Below are 14,772 nucleotides of genomic sequence, written 5' to 3'. Positions count from 1 at the left end.
CCGGTCGATGACAGAAGGCTCTTCTATTTAGCAAAGAATACCAGCGAGCACAGGCAGAGGAATGGCAGAACTGGATAAAACCCTGTGCAGCCCCCCCCCCCGCAAATGGCCTGCCACCACTGGCGCGGGCGCCCCCTCCCACGTAGCAGCATCCCCTGTGGGTAGTCTAGGCTGACCCTCATCCAGCTTTCAGGTCGGCAATCCTGGCTTTCAGGACACAGAGGAAGGCGGCGCAGGTGCACAAGAAGACAATCGCTACCCGACCCGTTCTGGGATAGTCCGCAAGACTACTGTCCTGATATCTTCACAGAGTTAATGTCATGGATGAAGGAATGGATGAATGGCTATATAAAGGAGAGGATACACAAATGCATACAGAAATCTTGATTGGATCTTGGTTCAAAGGAAAAGCTATAAATGTCATTTTGGGGGCAACTGGGAAAGCTTGCATATAGACTAGATGTTAGACTACAGTGCAGAATAGTTGTTTATGTTCTTAGATGTGTCTGCACAGTGTTTATGCAGTATGGACTCAGCAGACTTTTTCTGTGAAGAGCCACATGCTAGGGAACGCCAAGCCCAGGCTCTTTGATCTGCTAGGCTAGGAGGATGCAGGGCTACGATTTATTATGGAGCAAGGATACAAAGCAAAATCAGCACAGGGGAAAGGCAGGACACCAGGAGGAAGCTTCCAGAATCCTCTCCAGGTGAAGTCACACAGGCCCTGCTTAACTCCCCAATAACACATGTGAGGGAGCAAAATGGAGAAACACATACTTCTTTTACATTAGTGAAGCACAGGGTAGTTAACATTTAACATTTACAGTAAATAGAGATAGTATGTGGACAAGAAGGTAACAGGGCTTTTGGGTCATCCACCGGCGCCAGTGTGATTACGCCTCCAAGGGATCTGGGAAAGAAAATAAGTCTGACTTTCCAAAGTATGTTATCCTAGGTGCATGAGAACAATGGATAAGGCTTGGGGAAGGGAAAGATTGGCCTTTTACTAAGGAAGCTATATACCTGCAATGTGATTACCCACATGACCTGCCCAGCCAGGAATTTATGATCAGATTAACCTGTGTGGTTACTTTCAGGCACTGAGCTGCCAGGCCCACCATGTAGCCCCATGAGCTTGTCAGGTCTGCTATGTAGTCCCTTTTTTGTTCACACATTCATTAATTATGAGTGAATTGTGGGGGTCTCTCCATCCCCTCTCCCCAGAGCTCCCCCACATCTGGCCTCCCATGCTTCCCTAAAGTTACAGACCAGGCTCTTCCCTGGCAGGTACCAGAAAGGCTTGCTCCCTGACACACCTGCTCATGGGCCACTCCTGCTGGGGCTCTGCCCTGGAGCCCCCAGGAAGCAAGGCTGGGCCTGCTCCTGCAGTCAGCACCCAGTGGTAGGAGAGGCCCAGCATCCACTGGGGTGCAGCCCTGGGGTGGGGGAAGAGGGTGCAGCTGGAATGCCGCTCCCACCTCAGCCCAAGGCCCTGAGGTCACCTGTGACTCCTCTGTTGACCTATGTCAGCCTTTCACTATTTCCCTTAGTCACTTGGTGGTGACATCCAGAACGGCTGGCACAACAGGGGTTGCTGGGCCGGGCCCTGCAGATGAGGGGCACAAGGCAGTCCAATACACTCGGGAGTGGGTCAGGCAGGGCATGATTCTAGACTCTAGGATGCCTTGGCAGCTCCTGCCCCTGTTCCCTGGCTACTCCTGGTGCCCACTGGTCATAGGCTTCTCTCCCTTCTGCCCTCTGTGGCTCACAGGTCCAGCTCCCACTTGTCTCTGGGTCCCCGGCCCCCGACCTGGGAATCTTCCCTGCACAGGGCCAGGGCCACTCAAGGCTTCTCCAGGGCCCACCCCTACCCCCAGTCATGGGGTGACTCCTGATCTCCTCTACAAAACAACCCCCACCCCCCCACCCCCACTTAAAGCTACGATCGCCAACTTACCCTGCAGGGCCATGCCCATCTCAGCACCAGAACAGATACCATCTCCCCTGCTCATCCCTCATGAGGCCTAGGGAGCAAAACGAAGAAACACACACTCCTTTTACATTGGTGGGTACAGGATAGTTAACATTTCTCCTGCAGGGCCCTATAGAAGAGGGAAATTTCCCCCTTCTTCCTTTCTAGGTTTTTTTGGCTGGTCTAATAATTAATTGGACATAGGACAGATTAACAGGAGAAAAACAAATTTAATCTCATGCATATGGAACCCCATAAAGATAAGAGACCCAAAGACTGTCAGGCAGCTGATGTCTGTAACCACCCAGAGCTAAGGTCCGGATTCAGGTCTGTGGAGAGGAGGGCCAATCACAGGAAGATGGGAAGAGAAGATGTTTTATAGTCTGATGTCTGCCCTGCTCTGCAGGTGAATTTCAGGTTAAAAAATATCTATCATCTATTTACCTATCTATCTATCTATATTTCCCTGAACCAGACTCCCTATCTAAATGCTTTCAGGCAATTGAGAGGTGAAAAAGTTCCCTCGCCCCACATTGGCTGGGTCTCGATTGCCTTCTGCTGAAAAGTAATCTACAAGTCAAAGTGGCACATTTTGGGGTGGCCTATTCTGCTCCCCTTCAGCCCCCACACACATCCAGGGGTTCAGATTGGTGACAGCCCCCAACACTATCCCTGCCCCCTCCCCCATACCCGTGCGCGCAGAGCCCGATAAACCCCCATCGTCCAGGGCACCCCACCACCTCCCCAGATCGTGACTCCGCGGCCAAGAAGACCGACACCAAAGCCTTGGTCGGAGGGGACACGCACTCAGCACATCACCCCGGGTCCCTAGACAGTGCTTTGTGCGCAGCTCCCAGGTTGCGCAGTGCGCGCGCCCCTCACCCAGAATCTCCCCGTTCCTCTCCCCAAACCCCGCGTGCACCCGGCGTTCGAGTCCCGCCTCTCCCACTAGACCGCGCCCTCCCTCCGCCCACGCGTGGCTCCGCCCGTGCGTCACGTGACCTCGCAAATTTATGGCGGAGGGCTGTGTGCGCCCCTAGCCACAGTTGCGTTAAGCTGCTCCGAGTCTGCTGCTCCACTGTGTCCGCTGCCCAGCCATGAGCGGTAGAGGGATGATGTGCGGCGGGAGCTCCGCCACCAAGCCCGCCACGGCTGAGGTCCAGGCCGTCGCCGACCAGGTAGGCGGGCAGGGTCCTACCGAACCCGGGGTCGATCCGGCGCTGTCCGCAGAGGGGCAGCGCCCGCCGGGACGCGGAGATCGGGGCTGAAATGCGCGCATTTCGGACGTGGCCAGTGGGTCTAGGCTGAGACAGGGACAAAAGGCCCTTAGTTTTGGGGGGCCAATCCCTGAGGCGCTCAGAGGGAAGGTTTGTTGGTCCTCAGGCGCTTCAGGGAAAACTCATAGAGACCAGGAAATAGAGCAGGTGGGGTGGAAGTTAACAGTCAGTGAACCAGCGGAAAGGTATGCAGGGATCCTAAGCTTATACTCCTTGTGGAAGTTTGAAATTATCTCCAATTAAACGTTTTAAAACAAAACAGAAACCAGGTTGGGATGCAGAGGAAGAGCCTGGTTCAGAGCCTGGTTCAGACCCTGGGCAGCACTTGAGTCCCGTCCCTTGGTTTCCTTGTCTGTAAAGTGGGCATCACTAAGGTACCTTCACAGAAGGTTCTGGGGAAGGTGGAATGTTGGGGCCACAGTAAGGCTGGGGAGAAGTCGAAAAGTAAAACAAACCTCTTTCTCCCGTAAGTCGCCTCCCCGGCTTTCTCTTCCCTAACCCCGAGGGCGTGTGGTCCCCTGTCTTTGCTCTGGTGTTTTAGATCATCTGACCACAGTGCAGGGTGGTGAGTCAGTCCCACAAGACTTTAACAATGAGGAATTTGCAGGGACTGCATGGCAAGCCAACTTGGACAGAGGTGCACCCCAACACTGCTCACAGAGCCCGCCTCTTCCTTGCCGTTTCTGGTTCCCCAAGCCTAAGAAATTTCTCACCTGTTTCCTGAACTTTGTGCATCTCATTCAGGAGCGAAGAGTTGCTGTCCTGGGGCTCCTTCATTTGGTGTTGGTCACTTGAAAGTGACAAGTAAGAGAGCAGTCATTCTTACTGCTGGGAGTCAGTTCTTGAGGGTGGGCCATTGGCTGGTGGCTCTTAGAGGACTGGGGCAGGGACACCGTCTTGTGGCCATTTGTACTGACCCCTCCTCAGATGCTCTGGGCTGCAGGTGAGGAGCAGAGAAGTCACAGAGAGAGCCCCATCCAGAAGGATGTCAGCCCTGACTTCTGTCTCAGCCTCCCCGAGGAGAGTCCATCAGTCCTGACTTCGGTCTTCCCCGGCCCGCTGCCCCGCCCAGGTCCCCTGAGGGTTGGTAACTGGCAGCTTCCTAACCATCCCAGGGCCTTCTATGCTCCCCTTGGCTGTAGTCAGCCCGTCTTTCTCCTGGTCAACAGCAGTGCACCGTCACTGCAGGCAGTGGCCTCGCCTGGCCTGGCCTTGGAGGCTGTCACACTCACAGTCCCACCACCTACATTTGGGCTGTCTCACCATTCCTTGCAAACGGCTGGGGCTTTCCTGCCTCCACGCCAGAAACAAGCCAAGAGGGAAGTGATGCCTTCCCAGACTCCCTTGGGCTTGTCCGTTGTCTGCAGAGTTAGATCCCTGCAGACCAAACATGGCATTTGGCACGGACAAGGTAAGCCTTCAGACACAGGTAGGCCCGAAATGAGAACCCTGCCCCAGGCATGGAGAGGGCAGAGGAAGGGCAGGATGGGCCTGCCCTTGCCCTGACTCACCCTCCCTCCTGTCCTTAGCTGCCCCTCCCCATTCTAATCCCCAAGAAGGGCCCCTCCCTGAAGGTGCAGGACAGTCATGGTGACTCATGGGCTTGTGTGAGGGTGATTGATCCCCCTTGGCTCCCACCAGATGGCCTACTCCCTGCAGCTGCTTTAACTAAAATCCCCTGACCCTCCAGAACTGGTCTAGTCACTCCAGCCAAAGTCAACATGCTCCTGTGCCTACTAGTTAATCAAGATAGCAGATTAGACTTTAAATACATTAAGAAAAAATACATTAAGAAAACAAACCTGCTTTCTCCTTCCTCCATAAAGATGCTTGGTTAATAAGAGGCCAAGATCCTGGGGGACAGGATTGAACAGGATTGATTCCTGTTTGAGATTTAGGATTAGGATCAGCCTCTGCCCAAAGGCACGATGTCCTCGAGGAAGTCACCTAAAAATGCCAGACAACACCCTTTACCCGCAGAGTGCCTTCTCTGCCACCTTATCTGTTACAGGAGAATTTAGGAACAGCCTAAGTGCCCAGCAGGGGAAAGTTAAGAAAACTAAAGCACATGTATAAAATGGAAAATTGAATCTAAAAATAAAATTAACTTAAAATTTTTAAACTGTTTTTAAGTTTTTAATTTTAAAAGTAACTGCATGCATGTTCAGTAAAAAAGAAAAACACGGTATAAACTTATATAGGGTTGGCCTTAAAGTCCACTTAGTTTTTTCTGTAAAATAAAAGACCCATTTTTCATTTTCACCAATAACTTTATTGATTTGGATATTTTGAGGGTGTCAGCTGTCTCTCCTGCATGGTAGGACATTGATCTCAATTAATGTCTCAATTTGATCGCTATCAACTACAACTGGTCCACCCGACGGTGGAGCAACGTCCAGCGAGAAATCTCCAGCACGAAACTTCGCAAACCACGTTTGACACGTTCAGTCAGTCACAGCACCTTCTTCGTACACTAATCTTTTTTTTGCATTTCAGTTGCGTTTTTACCTTTCTTGAAATAATAAAGCATAATATGCTGAAAATGTTGCATACCTTCTTCCATCTTCAGTATTAAAATGGCTGCACAAAACTTCACCAATTTTAATAAGTTTTTTTAATGCACGCTGATAAGACAGCTGTTACAATCCAATCTAACAAAATTGTTTCGAATGGAGTTAAAGACAACTAAGTGCTACTAGAGCCATCTTACAGAAAAAAAAAAAAAATGAACTTTTTAGCTAACCCAATATATAGTGTCATAATGATGAAAATGTAAAGATTTCCCACACCTAGAGAAGAAAGGGCAAGTGAGGTGCTGAAATCATACCTTTGAAACTTCGGTGGAATTAAGAAATCGTTTGCCGTACTCGATCATTAGTGTGAACAGTGTAACATGTCTCCCTACATTGCAAGGAACAACGGCATCATATAAAAATCTGTAAAGGGCCGGCCTTAGAGGTCAATTTGTAACATTTAATGTGAGAAAGAAACAAGCTCATGCGTCAGTCATTGATTGACTCTTGCAGGAAGGGAGCCACTGAGTTCTTCCTTCTGTCCCATCCCCTAGGTGAAGTCCCAGCTGGAGGAGAAGGAAAACAAGAAGTACCCCGTTTTTAAGGCTGTGGAGTACCAGAGCCAGCTGGTTGCGGGGACTAACTACTTCATCAAGGTGGGGTGTCAGCTACCTGGGTGCTCATGCAGACCTGGGTGGCAGGGGACTTGTAGGTGACAGGACAGGGGTGCTTTTAAATGGGGTTCTGTGGCAGTCCCCGGCTGCAGGGCGTTTGTCCCCTCTAAAATGAGTGTGCATGCTTGCATGCAGGCCTCCATGGAGGAAGGGACTGAGCCTTGCGGGCAGCTCAGGGCTCTGATGGAGCAAGTATGGGGTGCCAAGGGTCTGGTTGGGGTGATGGGTGTCTGCTACGCCCAAAGGAGGAAGGTGGGAATGTCATCAACCTAGTTGCTGAGGCCCTGAAGGGACGCGGCCTCCGCGCACCCCGGGCCTTTCTCAGTCCAGGCGAGCCCGGGGACTTAGGTCAGAGGCAGCACCTGCCTTGCTCACTCGATTCTCTCTGCAGGTTCAAGTTGACGATGATGACTTCATACACATTCGAGTGTTTCAAAGTCTCCCACACGAAAAGAAGCCCTTGGCCTTGCACAGCTATCAGACCAACAAGACCAGGCAGGATGAGCTGAGCTATTTCTAGTTCTGGATTTTGAACTGAGCCCATCGTCCTTGTGGTTCTCTGTCCTCTCTGACCACGTGTCTGGAATCCTAAACGAACGATGTCGCTACACTGTGCCACGTCTGATGGGGAGGGGCTGTTCCTCACCAGTCTGGTGTCTCTGTTTCTGACTTTATTAGTGTGATTTTCTTCCCAATCAATGATCTTAACTAAATTGCTTTCAAAGAGGGCTTAGATTTATCTCTAAATACATATATTTTAAGTCTTTATACGTTTCCTTCTTTGTTTTGGATGTTTTTCTTCGTCTGAAACCACAATCACCATATAGAAGTATCCAGACATGTTTACAAAGTTCTTTCACAGCCACTCGCTGGCCTGAGCCAGCTGGAGACCCCTTCCGCCTGGGGAGGAGAGTACAGCCAAGTTGCTCCACATCACAGGAAGTGGGTGTTAGACCCAGGATGCCGGGAGTTTGTTCTAACTACAGCTCTGCACACTATTGCCTGGACTCCGTGTCCTGTCTCCAGGCCTTGGACTCCCCCATAAATAAAAGGATTCGCATAAACCCAATTCTAGACCATTAGCTCTAGAGCTGCTCAGGCAAGTCGCACACTTGACGTTTCTGTAGCAATGCGATACACAGATGCAGTGACATTGCAGGTACCAAAGTGTCGTGCAAACCAGCTGTGCAGCTGTCCCGGACACGGTCAGCCTGGAAGGCTGTCCAGTTCATCCACCGGGCAGTGCCCATCAGTGAAAACAATCCACTTGTTGGTTTACCCTGTTTGTATAAAATAGAATTAAAAAGGGTGCCCCCGATGTAAGAGTGATGGCTGATGAAATGTCTATGTGGCTCAGGGTCAAGGTAGAAAATGTGTTCCTGAGGGTCAGGGTGGGTCTGACACTGCTGAGACCCCCACCCAGCTTCTCTGCACTGTGCGGCATTTTGAGCTCAGGCCAGGCTGCCTGGGTCGTGCGGCCGTGAACAGCAGGGAAGGGCGGACTGGTGAGCACGCACAGCCTAGAAGGCGGCAGTGAGACATCTCTGTGTGTATCCTAATCTCTCCAGGAACTGTGAGAATAAAACACTTCTTAAAAAAAAAGATTTTCTTATTTTTAGAGGGGAAGGGAGGGAGAGAAACATCAATGTGAGAGAGGAACATCGATCGGTTGCCTCTCACACACCCTGAACCAGGGACCTGGCCCACACCCCAATCCAATCGCTGACCTTTCGCTTTGCGGGACAATGCCCAGCCCCTGAGCCACACCAGTCAGGGCAAGAATAAAACTTTCATAACACACCCTTAGTTCTGGTGAACAGTAAAGCAGTTGTGCACTGACGCCCGCACACTGCCCCCGTGGTGATGAGACACTGGTGGTGGCAGTTGCACAACAGGAGGCATTAATGCCGCCCGGCTGTGCACCTGAAGATGGTTAGGTGTGTGTCGTGTGAATTTCACCTCAATAAAAACAGTGCAGGACAGTAAACCAGAGCCAGTTTGGGAGACACCTTTGGCAGAGGCTTTGGGGGACAAACGCTGGGCTGGATGGAGCTCTTCCATCTGCCTACCAGGCCCAGACTTTCCTCTGCCTGCCCTGGGCTCTGGGCATTGACCTGTGGGGACACCATAGCCCATTGTCCCCCAGGCTCTTGCTGCAGGGCTGAGGTTCTGGTAACTGAACTGGCCTGCCAGTTAGCACTTCACGCTAAGATGGTAATAGCTCCCTTTCCCTCTATGTGCCCTTTGGGGTGCTGACCAACGCCCCCTCCCGCTTCCCTTTCTGCATGCTTGTAAGTGGCCCCTTTACGAAGCATTCAAGTCACAGGTCAGTGCCATCTCGTTCCCCAGCACCAGGAAGACAGGGATCAAGGCACCTGCCCCACCCCCGAGAGTCACAGGCGGGTTTCTCCAGCTGTCCAGGTTACCTGGGGATGACCTGAGGGTTGATCTACGAAAGTGTGGGAGGGTGGAACCCGAGCTGCCACTACCCAGGTGTGAAGGAATTGGAACCCAGAAGGGGCAGTGACACCTGAACAATGACCATAACTGGTTCTCAGAATCTGGCAGGGATGGGCCAGGAAAGGGAGCCCTGCCCTCCTCTGATCCCTGGGATGATCTAGTGGGAACCCTGAGGGCTGGGAGCCCGCTGCCTGGGGCATACAGGGCAGGGCCCAGAACGGAGCCCAACCAGGGCGGGTCAGGCGAGAGGGGGCACGGAGGGCAGGGCAGGGCAGGGCGGGCCCTTTTTCTAAGAGGGGCGCATTAAGAGACAGCAGTGACTATGGCTTGGTTAATGTAGCGCAGGTATTGCACAGATAATTAACAAAAGGGAATCGTGTGGAGAAAAGCAATCCTCATGCTTCACCACAATTGCCATGAAAATATTTATTTGTGGAGAATCATAAGTCGACAGGAGCAGCACACAGACAGGCCTCTACAATGCTGACCAGCCTTTTACACTTACAGACACGTCCAGACACGCAGTGCGCAGGGCCGGTCACCACGGGGCTAATGGAACCATCGCCTGAACCTCACAGAGATCGTTCCCCTCACAGCCGGGACCCAGGGGCCATGTGCCTCGTTCCCAGGCTGCATGGTACCCCCTGAAAAGCCTCCAGAATCTTCTAAGTTCCTACCCAGGAAAGACCAGGATCACACTGGCTGGGCTCCGAGTCAGCACCTCAGTACTCCTCTTGGTCCAGTTTTGCAATCGTTGGTTGAAATGCCAGCTAAAATTCCAAATTAGCCATAGCGTTAAAAGCATTCAAAACACCACTCGGCCTGCATGGAGGCTGAGGATTCTTTTCCAGTTCCTCAAATATCAACATCAACATCCCATCACCAAGCCAGTGACTGCGGCGTCGGCTCAGGGCGGCGCCACTGCGAAGGGCTGGCCGCCTCTCTCCAGCTGACTTGCAGGCCACAATGTCCCCTCCAGGGCAAGTGACTCAAGGCCTAGGGAAGGCGTTCCCTACAGAATGGGCTTCCTGTCACACGAAGACTGGAACTGGCCCATCATGGGGAGGAAGGGAGGCTGCAGGTTGGAGGCGTCATTCACCATGACACCCTGAAGCAGGGCTCAGAGACTGGGCGGGAAGCCTCGCTCTGAGCACGGGGCTCTGCCTGGCTCAGAGGGATAGCTTTTATTTTATTTTATTTTTTTTTTAAGATTTTATTTACTTATTTTAGAGAGAGAAGGGAGGGAAAGAAACATCAATGGGAGAAACAGTTGGTTGCCTCTCATACGCACCCCGACTGGGGACTGAACCTACAACCCAGGCATGTGCCCTGACGGGGAGTCGAACTGGAGACCCTTTGCTTTGTGGGATGACACCCATCCAAACCACACTGGTCAGGGCCAGTGAGAAAGCTTTTCAAACACCTGTTTACTCTGCCAGCATTTAAAAAGAAAATTCTAGAAGAAGGCTTCCATTAATATAGTTTGAAAATATTCTCTAAGCCGGACCTAAAGTTACTCATTGATCTGTCTTGCGAACAGAATGGATACATTGTGTTGTGAGCTCAGACCTCTAAATGAAAGGCAGGAATGTCGTTTGTAAGACATTGTTTTTTAATCAGTTAAAACAGAAAACATTTTGCACCGAGAATAAACTGCAGATGTTCACAAGAAGACACATGCACTACAAGAACTGTGAGCGCCAGCCCCTCCCCGAGCGTGGCAGCTCGCCCTTGCGTGGGGGTTTCCAGACGGCAGTGACAAGTGATGCTGGGAGGAACCTCTGGAGCGTCGCCAGGAATGGGACACACGCAGGGCCCCCACTACTGCACATCACTGCAGACTGCAAAGCCTGACTCCCATCGTTGGACAGAGAAAGACTTACACACTAAAGAAACACCCCACAGAAGCGGAGCTGAGGTTTGCCAAGGACCTCTCCCTGCCTACCACCCCTCTCCCTCTGCTCTCGCTGTGTCCCCCTGCTGGCAGAGGCTGGAAGTGCACAGCTGGATTCTGAAACCAGAGCTGTTCTCTGAAAACACACAGGATCTCATGGTGCTCTTCTCACCAGCAAACCTGCCAGCTACCCGATTCTGCATCTGTCACAAAGCGACAGACCACAGCACACAGACAACAACTCTGCACACAAGTCCAAGGCCACACAGTGCGGGCCCTTGATCACTGTGCTGGGCAGAACTGAAGACCATAGGTCTCCTTGGGGAATGATGTCCATCCAGACCACCTAGGCCCAAGTCCAAGGCTTCCCTGGCCTAGGGCAGTGGACCTGGTCTCCCAAGAGCCACCCTCCACAGGGCTGGGGGTCTTGAGTACCCACTCAGCTCATCCACCTGACATGCTCCCTGCAGGGACACAGGAGCTGGCTCAGAGGATAGAGAGAGAGGAAGCTCCCGCCGCTTGGCAGTGGGAGGGGATGTGGAACAGAAACAGGGGGACTCAGCAACAGTGCCATCGGTGAGCAAATGGAGTTTGGGGACAATGTGGCTCCCAGCCAGACGCAGAAAGCCAGGCCACACTCAACAACATCCCCAGCTGCACATAATCCACTGTGCTCACTCACAAACTCCCCTCCCCGCCCCTCCTTTCAGCCCAGGTAGCTACTGGGAGCTCCCGGGGAGATGTGTGTGAAGGAAGCCCGAGAGACCAGGTGGGTGGAGGGCCAAGAAGGAAGACAGGGATTCCTGGCTCTGCTGGCACTGAATACAGTCCAGTCACATGGTGTCTCTGATTCACACAGATGTGGACCTGACGCCCCAGGCAAGCAGGTGGCCCCATCCAAAGTTAGGAAAGACAAGGAGGTGTGTGTGCAGTGGAGGGCCAGCGGCCAGAAAATGCTTTCCTCCTTTTGTGTCCATTTCGAATGATGAACACGAGGTTCAAGCAGGGACAGGAGTGGTCCCTGGACACCCCTCCCCCACCCTGATCTCCAGCCGATCCCATCTACGCCCCAGAGCCAAAGATCCGCCCTGAGCCGCATCAAAGGGGCCTCGGCCCAGGGGCCTGCAGCTCCCACCCTTCTCACACGGATGATGGTGGTGGGGAGGTGACGGTCCCTTCAGGTCTCAGGCACCATGGTGCAGGCCATGCGCTCTGGCCCGCATTCCCAACACTAACCCGCTCTCCACTCCCTCACAGCAGGGGAGCCAAGCCAGGCTCATTCCACTGGAGAAGTAAACGTTTTAAAAATTGGTTCCAACAAGTGTAAGCGCAAGGCAGCAAACAGGCGGTGTTTTTACCATCACTGACGCTGATGGCAAAGAGGAGGCGGACTAACACAACCACCTTAGCAGGGCTTGGCAATGGCTTAAGACTGGTTAGAGGAAAAGGGATCCTATTTTGGAATTCATCTTTACAGTCTACAGGAGCGGGTTTGAAGCACAGCTCTCTGACAACTATCTCCCATGTTTACATAAACGATCATTTTGTGAGTCCCAAAGCTCTGTAAGGTAAAAACAAAGATCAATTCTAATCTGGACCCAACCGGTATGAAAAACTTCCAGGGGCCGTGGTTGACTTCTGGATGGGAGATTCCACACAAAGACAGCCACCCCCACCCTGGCCTCTGCTGTCCAAGTGATAAGACAGAACATGTAGGTGTAAAGATGAGCCAAGACGGCACAAGCCCAGCAACATGCGTGTGGGAACTGGGGCTCAGCCTCCCACAGGCGTTCCGGTGTTTCCACAGGAGCCCCACACTCTACAGAGGCTCTCGGGGCCCCCAGTTGCCTCCTCTCCGTACAGACAGCTCAGCCCTGTCTCCTTGTGATGAGGTTTTACAGCCAAACGGCACATAAGAGAAAAGTCTCAGGGCTGAGTCCACGGCCCTGCAGAAGCTTTGTGGGTGGAAAATCTCTTATCCTTCCATGTATAACACAGGGAAGTAAAAGAATGAAACCTCACGGCGTGGGGGGCGGGGGGGGACAAGCCTCTGAAATAAAACGAAAGAACCAAGAATCGAGTACTGTTGGCAGAGTGTTTCCCTTCAAATTTGTTGTACACACGGAATACGCCCAACAACCAAAACCCTATTTTCTCGGTGGGTTTCCACCATCTCATGGAAGACAGACATGTTTGGGCTCTTTCCCCAGCCCTATACTGGCTCTTGGTAGTAAATTTAAAAAAAGCTCTCCCTCCCAGAGCACCCTGGCGCCTTTCCCGTTTTCTTCTCCCACAGGTGCACACCTCTGAAACTCTAAGAGACCGCACAGGACTTGCAACCAGGGGAGCGATGGGCAGCCGCAGCTCGTCCTGGGCTCGCCCCCTGAACCTGCCCCCTTTTCTCTGACTTTCAAGCGAGCCAAAGCAGTCCTGCCTAGGTCTCTCTTTTGCTTCTTCTATCCTAAGCCCTTCCTTGTTTCACTGCCCTAGCTTTAATACACATACTTGCAAAGTAAAAAATAAAATAAGAAAGATAAAGCTTTCATCATTGGCCATCTCCCCAGCTCTGCTTGGCAGTGGCAGTATTGTCCACGAAAGGCGCTGCTCAGGCCCTGGGTGACTCTGGTTGGTCCCTATGTGCACCCTGTTGGGGAGGCTGCCCCCTGCTGGGCTGTGGGCCACCCCTTCCTCCTCCTGGTCCAGAGGACCCTGCAGGGACCAAGAGGGCAGGCTCTGCCCCAGGGCTCAGAGGAGCCTGGTTGGCACTGATGCCCTGCCGCTGGCACAGGCCACCGGGGGCACTACTGCCGAGGTAAGACACTCAGAAGTGAGCGGCAGGGGTGGCACAGGGAGCTCAATGGAGAGTGGCATCTCTTCTTTTTAGGGCATTTTCTACAAAGCGAAGAATGTGCTACTCAGGAGATGTGCGGGCTCCTGCTAGTGTGCACAGAACCGTGGCGGGGGGACGGGTCGGACAAAGGCTGACCTCGGAGAGTTTGCTTTCCCAAGGACCACATCCGGGCCCCCATGTCCTGTATCTCCCTGTCCCTTCCAGGCTGTAGGCTCCCAGGAGGTGCAAACCTCTGCATCCCCAGAGTGGGAGAGCCAGGTGCTAAGATCAAGGCAGGCTGAGTCGTCAGGATGGGCACCGTTGCCTGTAGCCATGCCTAGGGTACCCCAAAATTCTGGGTAAATGGAACAAAGGAGGTCACACTGGCAGTGAACAACTGCTGTCAGAGCCCAGGGGTGAAATGAGTCAACTGTGTACCCTGCCCTCTGTACCTGCCTGTACACTAACTGCGGCACAACGCGCGTCACTAGCAGCAGGTGGTTAGTACGCAGTTCCCAAGCTGCTGTGCCAGAAACCAGGTGACTTTTCCAAGAGGAGCCCAACGTGGCATCTCCCCAGACACCCTCGGCCCTGCACCGGCCTTCCCTTTAACTGCATCTCCGCGCCTTGCTCAGCAGGTCCCTAGAGACAGTTGTGGGTTGCAGGGAGGTCCTGCTGATACTTGTGATTGGTGGACTGACTTGAATTTTGGGGTTTCGGGAAGGTCCCTGCCAAAGTGACTGTGCAGGCCTGTGTGTGTCCAGGCCAACTGGCATTAACCTGTCCATACAGGGAAACAAAAGCAGAACATCTGAAATGCCGGGGGACCTACTGAGCAACAAGGAAACCAAAACCCTGAAGCGGGAACTGAGAGGAGAAGGTCAGAGTGACAATTACAGTATTTGGCATAACTCATCTGAATGTGCATGATTGACACTGAACTCGTTCTCAGAGACAAACAAGACAGCCCCCACCACCCCGAGGCCCAGCCCACCTTGGACAGGGGATAATTCAACGCTGGGAGCCGAAGTGACTCTCTCAGGGCAGCGGTCCCTCCCACCAAGTACCACCTCCCTAGCTGGGAGGACGCCCCCAAGAGCGTGACCACAGAGCTGGTTTTCTAGGAAGGCCCAGGAGCCTCGGTGGGCGAGG

At 52.8% G+C, this 14,772-nt stretch overlaps 1 protein-coding gene and 1 long non-coding RNA gene across 2 annotated transcripts; one reads left to right on the top strand and one right to left on the bottom strand.

Annotated features, from left to right (window-relative positions):
- Positions 1-154: 154 nt before the first annotated feature.
- On the bottom strand, positions 155-2,767 carry LOC150020610 (uncharacterized). Its single transcript, XR_016510088.1, has 3 exons — positions 2,663-2,767; positions 1,958-2,024; positions 155-910 (listed from the first exon to the last, which is right to left on the bottom strand). It is a non-coding gene; the product is annotated as an uncharacterized LOC150020610 (long non-coding RNA).
- A 191-nt stretch (positions 2,768-2,958) lies between these two features.
- Positions 2,959-7,058, top strand: CSTB (cystatin B). The gene is made up of 3 exons (XM_090272079.1): positions 2,959-3,150; positions 6,317-6,418; positions 6,828-7,058. Exons 1-3 carry the CDS (start codon positions 3,070-3,072, stop codon positions 6,954-6,956), a joined length of 312 nt encoding a protein of 103 aa, XP_090128205.1. The 5' UTR covers positions 2,959-3,069; the 3' UTR covers positions 6,957-7,058.
- Positions 7,059-14,772: the final 7,714 nt, after the last annotated feature.

The sequence above is a fragment of the Furipterus horrens genome, unplaced genomic scaffold (genome assembly GCF_987537825.1).
Source record: "Furipterus horrens unplaced genomic scaffold, mFurHor1.1.pri manual_scaffold_1, whole genome shotgun sequence".
Lineage (NCBI taxonomy): Eukaryota > Metazoa > Chordata > Mammalia > Chiroptera > Furipteridae > Furipterus > Furipterus horrens.
This window is presented reverse-complemented; position numbering and strand designations above follow the sequence as displayed.